Source organism: Arvicanthis niloticus, chromosome 16 (assembly GCF_011762505.2).
Source record: "Arvicanthis niloticus isolate mArvNil1 chromosome 16, mArvNil1.pat.X, whole genome shotgun sequence".
In the NCBI taxonomy this organism is placed as follows: Eukaryota; Metazoa; Chordata; class Mammalia; order Rodentia; family Muridae; genus Arvicanthis; species Arvicanthis niloticus.
In genome coordinates this window covers 38,783,405-38,797,016 of record NC_047673.1, presented here as the reverse complement: position 1 = coordinate 38,797,016, position 13,612 = coordinate 38,783,405, and the positions used below count along the sequence as shown (strand labels likewise).

General features: G+C 41.8%; 1 protein-coding gene across 11 annotated transcripts in view; it reads left to right on the top strand.

The window, feature by feature from the left end:
• Window positions 1–13,612, top strand: part of Tenm3 (teneurin transmembrane protein 3) — a 604,001-nt gene that overhangs the window by 158,577 nt on the left and 431,812 nt on the right. For all 11 annotated transcript variants that reach the window (XM_076914147.1, XM_076914146.1, XM_076914145.1 and 8 more), the window contains exon 2: window positions 7,107–7,419. In XM_076914147.1, coding sequence (XP_076770262.1) covers window positions 7,188–7,419 — 232 coding nt within the window. In that variant the 5' untranslated portion in view covers window positions 7,107–7,187. The remainder of the gene's footprint in view (window positions 1–7,106; window positions 7,420–13,612) is intronic.

Here is a 13,612-nt window from a genome sequence, read left to right as displayed (position 1 = left end):
AGATGATGTTTATGCTTTTTTTACCTACAATAGTCTCTGGCTTCGTGAGAGTACAGTTAAGTTATTTGGAAACAGCTATTCATGTGTGGTCTTGTTTTTTAAGATTTATGAGCTGGAACCAGAACTGTCTTCGTTACATGCCTGCATTCCACACAAAACTGAAACATCCTTTCCCTAAGTCCCTGGCCCAGTGCAGACTGAGACTCTTGTAGGGTGCTGCTATAATAGCTATCATGCTGAGGTGAGCTCTGGATACTTTAATCAATATAGGATCTGGAAATGGAGGTCGTCTTGCCTCTGACAACATCCATATTGTCTAGACACGTGCTTTTGATGAACTGGATGCTCTAGGTGCTTTAGTAGGGAGAGGCTAGGAATATCCTAACAAACCTCACACTACAGCATAGTGCCTCCCAGAAGGAATTTTCTTCCCTTATAAGATGTCAGTGGTCCTCAGGATGGAATCTCTGCCATCCTTTTTCAGATTCTCTTACCAATGAACTTCTTTCAAGCCATCTCTTCATACAAATATGGTCATTCTTACTCTCCTCCATGCTAAAGAGGTACCCTCTGCAGATACTAGGGATTCATTCTTCTTGCACCTCTTCATTTCTCCAGCTTGGCGCCCCAAAATTTCTCCCCAGCTTTCCATAAGACTGACCTGTGTTGCTAGGAAGTCTGCCGCTCTCCCGCAGTTTCCTCTCTGGGTATGGGATTGACCAGGGTTCTTTTGATTTTAGGGATGGGTGCTCACTGCTCTTTCTTGCTTGAAGTCAGTGACTTGAGAACTCTTGTCTCAGTCATTTTGCTCTTGGTGATTTTTTTGGACACCTTTAATTCCAGAAATCTGGAGGCTCCATCAGGATTGTAAATCAAGCCTGCCTGAGAAAGATCCTGTCACAAAGCAATGAAACAGAAAGACATGCAAACAAGGGAACCATAGATATTTTATTTAATTTTTATTTTAACAGATTTATTTGGTTTTTAGTGTATGTATTTGATTTGTATGTATATGTTACCTGTGAGTTATTCCCTCTGAGGTCAGAAGAGGGCACCAGATTCCCTGGTTACAAGTTACAAGTAGTTATGAGTGTTCTTACAGTGCTAGATACTGAACCCAGGTCCTCTTCAAGAACAGCAAGAACTCTTAACTGCTCAAGTGTATCTCCAGCTCCAACTTTGTTCTTTTAGACAGGAGAGTAAATTTAGTTCCTGAGACTTGCCTGGCAAGTAAGAAAGAGTTGACTTTATATTTATAACTGTTATCTAATATATTTTTTTTATTAACTGCCATATTTAAAGAAAACACCTTGTGTGGTACTGAGCCTCTCAACCCTGGAAATTCACTACCTGTATCCTCTGAGCAACTGTCACTTCTGTGACTTACAGTGACTCCCTGCTCTTGGGTTGTCTTTCATACTTCCTTGTGTTTTCAATGAGCCAATCTGTTTCTTTTGTGGGAAACTGGAAAATTCGAAATTATTGATACACTTAAATTTAACATTACCAAGAAAGTTACCATAATATAATTTTATTTTTATACTTAATCATTTCAATTCTTTGGTTTACAAGTTTGCCTGAGAAAACACAATTTTCTCCAAGAGGAACAATAAAAATTGATTTCCTCTTGTGTTCAATTGCGGTTAATCTATTCAATAAAAGAAATACTTCAAAATGTATATAATACAGGAAGTATGCAGTTGATTAACGTAGCTGGTAATTCATAAATGCTAACTTATTAAGGAAATGTGAATTATAACAAAAAGGTGAAAATGTCTCATTGTTGTGTGTCGATGACTTAATTTAAATCTTTAATCTAAACTGTTAGGGTGATAAATTAGTGTTTTGCCCAAAATCTACTTAAATTAGTGTTTTGCCCAAAATCTACTTATTCTTAGAGTAAGTTTTTCAACTGTAATGAAAGGAGGAAGGCATTCTATGCTCACGGGTCTTCAAGGTAACACTTAAGGGTTTGTAGATGCCAGTGGAGTGTGAGTAACTTGGTCCAGCAGGCTCTTTAGCTTCGAGGGCGTTCATGTTCATTTTTTAATCTCAGCTCTTAGAATTTTAGACATATAGTTGATTTTAGCTTGTCAATAATAGGTCAAAATTATAATCATTGGCTTCAAGAGTTTAAAAAAATACAGAAATCCAATTAAAATTAGATTAGTTCCATCAGAATATAAAGTAAATAAACAAATTGAAAAAAATCAGGTTAGTTTCTAAATGTAGAATGGGGTGTATTATTATTGTTGTTGAGACAGGGTTTCTCTGTGTAACCACCCTGGCTGTCCTGGACTTCACTTTGTAGACCAGGCTGGCCTCAAACTCACAGAGATTTACCTGCCTCTGCCTCCTGGATGTTGGGATTAAAGGCATACACAAACACTGATTGGCTTATTTTCATTTTTATTAAGTATATGTTTTTACTAAGTTCAGTTTTCTGCCAAGTTCAGAGTATATTTAAACACTCTATCTGGAGAAGTAGCTGAGTGGGTAAGAGCGTTTGCTGCTGGTGTAGATGACTTTAAAGTTTGGTACCCAACACCCACATGGGGCTACTCAGTACAGCCTGTAACTCCTGCTCTAGAAGATTTGATGCCGTCTCCAGGTATCTGTGATCACCTCTCTGCATGTGCACACATGCACACACACACACACACACACACACCCCATAAATAGATAGATAGATAGATAGATAGATAGATAGATAGATAGATAGATAGGTCTTTAAGTACTGTGTCTGCAGTAGAAGTTAGGGTGTCCTCCATCAGTGTCCATAAAACTGGAACTACCTGCTTGTTTATTCCTTTGTTTAGTCAAACCTTTCAAAGTCCAGATGCTCCTTCACTACTGACACACTATAACCCCAACAAACCCAGTGTGAAATGCAAGTATCCTAAGCCGTAATACTCCGAGTGCAGTAAGTCCATCCTAGCGCAGAACATGGGAGTTCCTTCCCTCGCCTCTGTGACTGTAAGAAGCTAAGCCCCACTGTGGCTCCCCAGAATCACAAGAGGCCTTCTACCCATCAAAAGTAGTCACTAGCCCATCAAAAAGCTCAAAGTTCAAGTAGCATCTACTGAATGGACGGTGCTTCAGAATCATCATAGGTAGTCATAGAAGTAAGTAGATCCATCCTGTCAAGACGTCTGCACTGAGGAACAAGTGGCCCTAGTGATGCAGATGTTTTAAGCGCAGCTGCAACTTGCAAAGTACTACCATTTGTAACTGACTTGTTTTTCAAGGAGGTGGTGGAAATTGGTTGCATCAATAGAATGTTGTTCTCACATCATCTCACTAGAAAACGCTCTTGGTTAACTCGCTTGGCAATAGCTTCATTTCTGAAAGGCTGCACCTCCCGCCCCAGTTTATTAAGGTCTTTGTGTGGAGTCTGCACAGGATGACCTTCTCCTTTGTGAGAGACCGGCAGCCACTATCAAAGGATGTCAACAGTTGAGAGCCTCTCAAGCACTTGCCTGTCTTAATCTTCTCCTTCTCAGCCTTGAGTGGAGGAGATAACCCAGGAAACGGCCGTTTGAAATCATATTGAACTCACTGGCTTCCATCAGAGACTTGTCAGTAGTCACAAGCATTACAGTGTCAGTTAAATCCTCAAAGAGCCTGTGTCCTATGTATAAGAGCAGAATGAGAGATACAAAAAACTTTCCATTGTTTTGAGTGTCTAAGATCAGACTGCCTGCGTCTTTGATAGCATATTTGATTTATCTTGATTTATCTCGGCAATTTAGAATTGCTTTGCAAATAAAACTTAGTTATCTCGTGTTACAAATGACCTATAATGTTAGAGTACTGTCTGGACAGGGTGGTGCACTGGATGGTGACCCATATGTATGGGTCAACATACACAAAGCTGTGACACAGGATTACAAGTTGAAGGACAGCCTGGACCAAAGAACATAGCAGAACCCCTACTCCCCCCCAAAAAAATTAACTTGGAAAAAAATTCTAGACCTCTCTGCCCACTAATGGAAAAACAGACTAATAACAAGACTCTAAAAGAGAGACTGAGGAGAAGTAGCTCTGTGGGATGGTGCCTCCCTACCATTGCCAAGGCCTGGGGTTGGTTTCAAGTACCATAAAACGAAACTAAAGTTACCTTTAATGCTAACAACTTAACGTTTAATTAATCTAACAATACCACAACTTTTCTGATAGTACACTCATGTTACCATATCAAAGAACTACATGAGTACTTAGTCTATAAGAGCATAAAATTGCATCATGAAAATTACAAAGAGCATCCCTTGTGCATTTAAAAGTAGATTGCACAGCACGTCAAAGCACCATACTTTGGGTTGTGGGTTTTGCTGCTCAACATCATTGAGAATGCTAAGTTTTAAACAGATGATCAGCTTAGGCTAAGAAGGAGAAGTTCTGCCACACCCTAGAATTCCAAACGTCTGTTACTGGGAACGCTTGAGCTATGTTTTCTGGTCAATTAAAAGGCTTTTTGATGAGCGTTTAATTTTGAGAGTCTATATAGCCTTTCCTCCAAAGAGCCAAATTCTAGTTTAGAAAGGAAATTCATTTTGAACTTAAGACATATTTATTCAGTGTGTCAAATGATGAAATTATAGGAATGTAATTTAAAGATCATTAAGGCCAATTAATGTCTTTTTCTTAAGATTCCAAAAATCAGGCCGCTCATCACTGTAACAAAGAGTCGGTATTTTAATGGGCTTAGCAGACCAGTTGGTTTTTATAAACAGAGAAGGGCTGTTAAAAAAAAAAAAGAAGAAGAAGAAAGAAAAGAAAAGAAAAAAAGAAAAAAAAAAGAAAGAAAGAAAAAACAAAAGGAAAGAGCAATGACCAGTCAGTCGGAAATTACATTTCCTATAAGGTGAGAAGAGAAAGAGAAACGGATTGGCCAGCAGTTTCTTTCAGGTTGCTTTTCATAGGAAATCAGGCTGTGAGTGAGACCGTGGTTACCGCCTTGATGGAAACTGGCATCTTCAGTGAACTTGGATGGACGTCATCCTCACATGGTTGAAGATGATCCCATGGTCTTTGCTCTGAACCCCAGCAGGCTTGGCTCATTTACAGCCTGGTGTAGGCGCCTAGCCCATGGTCTAACCTCCCGTCATTTCTGCTTCACTGGAAAGCACATTAGTGTTTCACTCCCGAAAAGGAGGCTCCATCGGAGCCTTAGCGTTGTTTGTTCAGTCCTGGGTCCTCTGGGAAGGCGTTCAGTAAACACTTCCCTAAAATAACTTTTGTTTCGTTACGATAATAAAAATGAGGGAACTCATTAATTTCCTTATAGTCGCTGTCTCTTTGCCTTCAGTTCTTTTCCTTATTAAGCTGAAAGGAAAGCTGCAATAAAAATTTCAGGTGTTATTAAGAACCATTAGAGGAAGTCGCAAGAAAGTAATGGAGTAGTGAATCAGAAACAGTAAATAAAAAATATTACGTTAGAAAAAATACGGTCACGATAAAGGCAAATTCATGATTCGCTTTGAATGGTCTGAAATATTTGTAATTACTTTGAATGGCCTGGCTCATTGCGAAACCGTAACAGACATGTGGAGAGTCATTTGAGGAAAGCCCTGATTGGTCATCCACGGTGACCATAATTTGGGGCATGTAATTTGGTTGAAGAAAGGGCTTAGAGGAGTATCCCAAATGTTTCTAAGCAAACACAGTGGAGTTCTGTGATCATTCCAGCCCAGAGCTTTTTGCCTCACGTTCAGTAACTGGGTAGAAGGCAGAAGAGAGAGGTCTAGGAGCTGTTATGGTAAGCAGAAGGAATGAAGATTTGCTGACAACCTGACGTGTGCGATTCACGAGTGTCACGAGACCCCACATGAGAAGCATACTAAGGAGCCCCCGTGATCTGTCTAATGCTAGTGGCTGGTGACGAGGTGGAGAGACCACCATTTCACACAGAGTATCAATATGGAAGATAACACCTATTTAAATGCAAGCCTTGGCTGGAAGGATCCAGAAGCAAAGAGAGGACCCGGGTCTAGCCAGGGGTCTATTTCAAGGGGTCTATTGGTTATGCAATCAATGGGATAAAAAGTGGACTGAGGCAAAGTAGTGGGGTGGGGCAATTGCAGTGAGGGTTGAACAGGGGGCTCCTGGAAAACTTAAAAAATGAAGGACAGAGTGAGACACAGCAAGAGGATCATAGAATGCAGACTCGCCTTGGGCGCTCTCCGTCCTCTAGCTCACAGCAGATCCTGAGCCCGCTCCACTGTCAGTCCAGCAAACTCCAGAAAAAGAGCTCCTAAGCAAAGAAACACTGCTTGCCCTGCTCCTTCTAATGGGATCTTGCTATAGGCAGTTGAGAGAGAAAAACAGAGAGAGAGAGAGAGAGAGAGAGAGAGAGAGAGAGAGAGAGAGAGGGATTCAAATTAGCCGCTTGAATTGCCTTAAATGTCAGGGTAGCACTGATGAAGTGCACATTCTAGGGAGGGAAATCAAATCGGTGCGTTTAACAAGAGAGGTATGAGAGGGGCACGGGCTCTTTCCATAGTTGAAGACATTTAGCTCCTCAATGCATGGAAATTACCTTCTGTAAGCAAAAGTCTTACTTTTACAAAAGTAAAAACATGAATAAACTATTCAATTCATATGATGAAGTCCCCACCATAAGAATCTCCCAATTTGTTCTTATGCTTTAAGGAGGTGAAAAAAAAAATAATAACATGGTTTTTTGGGAGCGGAGTGGTAAGGAAGAGAAAGGCAATTTATTTGCACAAGAGGTACATGCTATGGGCAAAAAGTTTTCCACTATGGAAAACTGAACAAACTGTTGCGGCCAATTTTTAGCGGGCTTCTATAGTGTTATTTAAGCTAGAGTTTTAATTTTTATTTTGTATTCATGTGTGTGTTTCTTGGGGCTGGGGGAGAGGAATCCCGTAAGGTGTTTGGTTTGAATGCCCAGAGCAAGAGTTTGTCTCACCTGTTGGTGTTACAGACTTTGTTAATATAAGAATCTTAGGACTGTCGATTTCGTATTGAAAGTGGGATTCCGGCTCGCAAAGCTACTGTGGAGCCCATCCTCAGCCAAGAAGGCCAGCGAGGTGTCAGTCTGAGGATGCTTTCGCTGATGTCACGCCACCCTTTTGTCTTCGCAGAAAGGCCCGTGAGAGCTGAACTCTGAGTGCTAAAGTTCTAAGAAGCCGGACCGATGTGCACAGAGAAGGAATGAAGGAACTATGGATGTGAAGGAACGCAGGCCTTACTGCTCCTTGACCAAGAGCAGACGGGAAAAAGAACGGCGCTATACAAACTCGTCCGCGGACAATGAGGAGTGTAGGGTCCCCACGCAGAAGTCCTATAGTTCCAGTGAAACCTTGAAAGCGTTTGATCATGATTCTTCACGGCTGCTTTACGGAAACAGAGTAAAGGATCTGGTCCACAGAGAAGCCGACGAGTACCCTAGACAAGGTAGGTACCCGCTCTAGTCAAACAAGGTATCTGCACGCGTTCTTAACTTAGAGGTGCCCCGGGGTTTCAAGCCCTAGAAAAGACATCATTTTCCTTGTCCTGACTGCTGGTTCTGATTTTGAGATACCCAAAGGGTCACAAAGAATATCAAATGGGAGGTAGAAAGCTACTCATGAGGACATGGGCTCACAGACCCGGGTACTGACACACATGGATATACATGATACATGTATGAGGTTGATAGTTTCGCACATGATCAAAGTTTCAAGTTTTTCTTAGTTGAATGAACACTCACAAACACTGCTTTTAGAGTTAGAGCTCATATAAGAAAAGTAGGTATTGAGAGGGGAAAAAAAACCTCATAAAAACCTCCTAAGAATAGGATTAGGATTCTAGATCCAGCCCAGCCCTCCAGTGGTGTCTGTCTTATGCCAGAGTGAGCCACAGAAGGATTTCCTTTTCTTTCTCCCATGCAACCTCATACCTTAACACAATCTATTTTCCAATAACACGATGGCTTGATCATTTGCATATACTTCATGAACATTTCTACACTCCTTTTTTCTGTCTCCCTGTCTTGCAGTGAAACAGTGACTCCTGTAACTTTAGTATGCACTCCTAAAATGACTTACAGAATGACTTCTCATAGTTAAGACAATAGATGGTCTTGGGTAAGGAGGACACTTAGTCATCTGTTGTTTTGTCCAGTAGTGAGATGTGGCCAAGATTTCCAGAGTGAAAATCAAACCCTCTTACACGTTCATTTCAAAGTCTGTCAGATTAGTGCCTCGTGGCTAATTTAATTGGGGAAACTAGAAAAAAACCTGGAAGTTTAGTAATAAAGGATATATCTGTGTGTTTCCAGTCACCTCCCTGGCAAAGTCGCTAAGGACTTGACATTAGGGTGGGAAAATCCTAAGGATCCTTAAAAAGTGACAGTGCAGGACATCCGTCACTCATGATTCTAAAACTTTCCCATAATTCCTTTCTCCTCTGCATTACCAGAGAAGCCATCCTACAAAAACCAAGAGGGTATTCATTTGTACAAATCAGTTTATATTCAAAAATAAATTCATTTGGTTTCCTCAAGAGTAATCCCCTTCAAAAGCCTGCTCTACTAAATACTGGTGTGAAATTTCATGAAGAGGGAAAAGATAGCTTTGGATTTTTAAGTCATTTTGAGGAAGATTCAGAACACATATGGCTGTGTACTCTTGGTAAGTCAGGAATCGTTCCCATGATCCATATACCAGATACTAGAATGCTGAACCTAAGCTTTCCTCTCATAGTGACTACACAGCTGAAAGACATCAATATACACTTCTCACTATTTTTTAAAAGTAGACAATGCATGCCATGTATATACATATACATCATATACATATACACCATACATACACACATATATATACATATACATCATATACATATATATTAAAAATAACTGTTTGGTGCTATCTTTGGGAAGAGTGGCCTTACATTGGTGAGCACTATTAGGAGACAAGGCAGTCGCACATGTGGCATGAAGCATCCGAGAGGCTCGTCCCCACCCCAAGCAAGCATTTAGTTTTGGCAGAGTGGAGGATGCTTACACAGGTTAAAAATAGCTCACTTGAATTTTCACCTCCTAGGCAGTGCTAATCCAGTGCAGGCTGTTGTTGACAGCATTGGCGACACCATCTGTGGAAACTGCAGAACCAGAGTTCTTAGGGGACCAAGGAGTACCAGTCCTCAGCCCCTTGCAGGCTGGGGAGCTAGTGAAGGAGAAAGGGAGCCGGGCGGCAGATGGAGGCATCTGGATCCTAGTGGAGGAATGGGCAGAAGAGACAGGAGAAGCCAAAGAGCAGTGCTTACACTTGCTAGGACTCACTGCTCAGACCCCTAAATTACATAGAATTCATTAAAAACATCAATGGGCTGTACAGCTAATTCTTGCTAATGTGTATCTGTGCGTACCACACCCTAATGTTCTAAGTGTGTTGTCGGTGGTCACCTGATGGCGGCCCCACACAAGCTCACCCACAATGGAGATAGTGAGGATTGGAGATGCCCATGGCTAGCTCTTCCCCAGCTGAGACTTGCCTGGAGCAGAATCTTTGAACCCCCAGCCTCTAGTGTGTTTATCCCCAGGGCTCTGTGCAGATGCTGCCCCCATCCCCACCCTACCCCACCCCTTAAAAAAAGAAAGAAAGAAAACAAGAATAAAATGTGCCACTTGCTTTATCACAGTAGATTTTCCTCAATTTCCCATTACAATGAGACGGTTTGGATAGAGAGAAGTGAATTCATCCAAGCCAGGTATAGGAAATAAAATTGATCCAGTCTTCTGATGTAGATGAAGGTTAGCACTAGGAAAACCTTGTGAGATCTCTCTCTCTCTCTCTCTCTCTCTCTCTCTCTCTCTCTCTCTCTCTCTCTGTGTGTGTGTGTGTGTGTTGCATACCTGTGAAAGTCAAAGGTTGACATCCAGCAAAGTGCATTTCCCATGGGTGCTGGGGTCTGAACTCAGGGACCTAAGTCTAATGATTTCACCACAAGTGAGCCATGTCTGGGGCCCAGACTTCTCTCTCGCCTTCCTCATTCTGGCGGGATCGGTAGGTGGAGCAGAGAAGCAAATAAGCAGGCCTGCTATCAAATTATGTTTTTCTTGAGCAAGCACAATGGAAAATCCTCCCAGGCTTTCTTTTGCTTTGAGCCTGACAAATGTCAGTTTTTCCTTACTGACTATTATGCTGTGGGATTAATTATTTAATTGACACAATGTGCCTCCCGCCACTGCTGCTGACACCATACACACAATCAAAATGAAAGATTAACAATATTAACAGTAGCCAGAGATCCTTGAAACAGTTCCAAAGTAGCATGCTAATTTAGCTCATCTGCAGAGTCTTAAAACAGGGGGTTCCTTGGATCCTGTGTCCCTCTACCTTAAATGACACTGGAAAATGCCATGTCACCTGCAGGAAGGGATAAGTAGAGACCCCTGTTGATGCAATGACATGGGGACCTCAAATCGAGAAATCTAGGGTTTTTATATTTATCCACAGACTTTTTTTTTTCTGGCCTGTCATCACATTTGATTTTAATCAGATTTTTTATGACTTCACTGACTGGCAGGTGACTCCCGTTAATTACATGTTATATTTAGATCCTGTAGGGCTGGGATGATTTCAGTGTCTCAAGTCATGGGCATGTGGACTGGATCTTACACAGATCTCTCTCTCTCTCTCTCTCTCTCTCTCTCTCTCTCTCTCTCTCCCTCCCCTCCCTCTCCTTCTCTTTCTCTCTCCCTCTCTCCCTCCTTCTCTTCCTCCCTCCCTCAGTCCCTCTGTCTCTCTCTCTCCATCTCTTCCTCTCCCTTCCTTTCTCTGTTTCTCTCTCCCTTCCTCTCTCTCTCCCTTATCAACCCTGCCTCTCCCTCTCTATTCCTTTAAATCTCCTGAGGTTTTTTTTTTTTTTTTTTTGGGGGGGGGTGTACAACAGAAAGAATTTGTCTTTCTGCAGCTCTGCTGTCCGTAGGTGTAAGGGATTTAAGGTAACTGTGACACACATTCTACATCCTTAGATACTATGTTCTTTTATTCCTCTTTGAAGAGAATTTATCTCATCAGGTCAGAGACACACTTCTCACAAAACAGCTGTCTCCCATCAGCCCACAGTCTTGAAGAAGGAATAAAATAAAGTTTTTTTTTCCCATGCTAATGCTGTCTGTGCCCTGTGCATATATGCCTCTGGTATTTCTGACCAGACAAGAACAGACACTAACTCCAATATGGAATATTGGATCTAGGCTTAAAATTTGAAAGACTCTTTCTCAAAGATAAAGAAAACTTTTCTTTTCTGACCCATAAATCTACAAAGATTCCCCCCACACACACACACCCTTGCCCAGAAGCAGCCCAAAGCCTAAGTGTTGAGTGTAGTCCTCTGCACGAGTGTTGTGAACGTTAGAATTTTCAAACACACACACGCAAAATTACTGTGTGTTTTTAATTTCTAGAATGGCCACAGAGAGGAAGGTTATCAGTGTCAACACCATCTCTGTGCTGATGCATCACTGAAATCAAAACTGTAACTCTATTTGTGAAGGAGGGAAAGGAAAAAAGCAGATGGAGGACAGGCTCTGAGTGGGTGCTAAGCATGACTCACCTTCGGTCATCCCCAGCTGTGTGGCTCCACCCTCAGAAATGCATCCCTTTGGGACTTGCTTTCTCCTTATTCTTATCACAGTATGGTTCCCAGTGCCCCTGCTGGTGAGAAGGAGCAGCATTACCTCAGCCATGGTTAGCCCAGGTTCAGTTCATGTGTGCTTTGGGGAGTTCTGCTGGTGAGAGGTGAGAAGGAAGAGGAGGAAGGAGAAAGGTTCCTTGATTGGGCTCCTGCCTGAGCTAAGTCTCCCTCTGCAGAGCCAGGGCTAAGATGAGAAGATGAGCATGGTAGCCAAGTGCTAGGCCACCTAGCCTACACTGTCTTTTATGTATAATTCTGCCCCTCGTCAAAGAAACAAAAGAACACTTATAGAAGAGTAGTCAAGTCAGGCTCCCTGCAAATGTGTGCCCAGGATTCTGGCATGATAGTGGCTTGAATGATTCCACCCCACCCCACCCGACTGTGCTGAGTGATGGTCACTGATACACAGTGGGATCATCCCATAGCATGAACAAACTTAGGGTCCTAAGGACTGGATGAAGGCAGGGGCTTTTCATCTGTGCCACATGAGAGTTCAGAATAGGCAAAGACCAGAAAGAATGCTGCTATAGTTTTGGGCTTTCAGACAGAGGCAAATCTGCCTCTGAAATCAAATCTACATAAACGAGTGTCCTCTCCTAGGGATACCTGCTTTCTTGTGTCCTCAGGGAAGAGGGAAGCCTAAGCTGATGTTTTTTCTCCACTCTTGGTGGTACATGAATGCCAATATAGAGATCCGCTTCAGAGAACAGAAGGTCCTGTTCTTAGCACATAGTAGGACTTCCTGTGGTTTCTCACAGGACCCCAAGAAAATAGCATGCTCAGTGGTACCCAGCAAGCGGTGAACGGGATAGAAGGCAAAGAAACAGAACAGAAGGCTTCCAAGGAAAAGGAATGATAGAGGTGGAGAGAGGATGATCTGAACTAAAGTAGAAAACTATGGGGACCAAGAGGTGGCTCATTGTGGAGAGCATGTGCTATGCTTGCAGTGGGTCTGCGTTTGATTCCCAGCACCCACGCTGGGCAGCTCACAACCGCAGGTAACTCCACCTCCAGGGGCATCCCACACCTCTGGCTTCCTTGGGCAACTGAACTCACATGCGATACACCAACATACAGACTCGCATTACATATACATACACATACATATTAAATTATATGTAATAAGAGACACTGACAGAAACCTGTAACAATAAACTTACAACCACAGAAAGCAATGACAGTCAAGTACTAGAGGGAAAATAACCTACATAATCATAATTTACAAACCCCAAACTAAACTAGCCCAGGGATATGGCTCAGTGGGAGAAGTTATGCTTTGGCCCTGAATTTAATTCTCAATACCAAAATTAAAATATAAACAGGTAAGATAAAATAAATAATTTGTTGAAGAAAAGAGTATGGTCTTAGTTCAAATCCAAACTAATGATTTTAAGTGACAAAGAAAATTAAAACCCAAAACAGAAAACAAAATTCAGATAGATGCGCACACACACATGCCACATACCATACACACATACACCAGACACACTATACACACTACACACACACACCACCCTCACCACACACCATACACATACCACACACAAACACACCACACACACACACACAGACACACACATGTTACATAAGAAACACAGGAGGCACACATACAGGATACATATGAACTACACACAAGCACAGCCAGGAAAAATATGTTTCAGCTTTAAAGATATTTTATTATTTTCTAGGAAGACAAAAACAAGCCGATTTTTTTTTATTTACAAAATGAAGATTATGTGAATTTCTAATGTGCAAAGTAGAAATTACAAAAGAATGAAATAATGCTTTATGAAATAAATGACAGCCCAGGAACCTGTACAATGGCTGATAGTATAGAAAAGAAGGGTCGTTTTCCTCACCCATCACTAAGTTTGCAACCATGACCATTCTAACAAAAGACTGGCCAAGTGGAGAAGAACATGCACATATATTATTTGTCGTGGGAACTTATATAAAGAAGCAG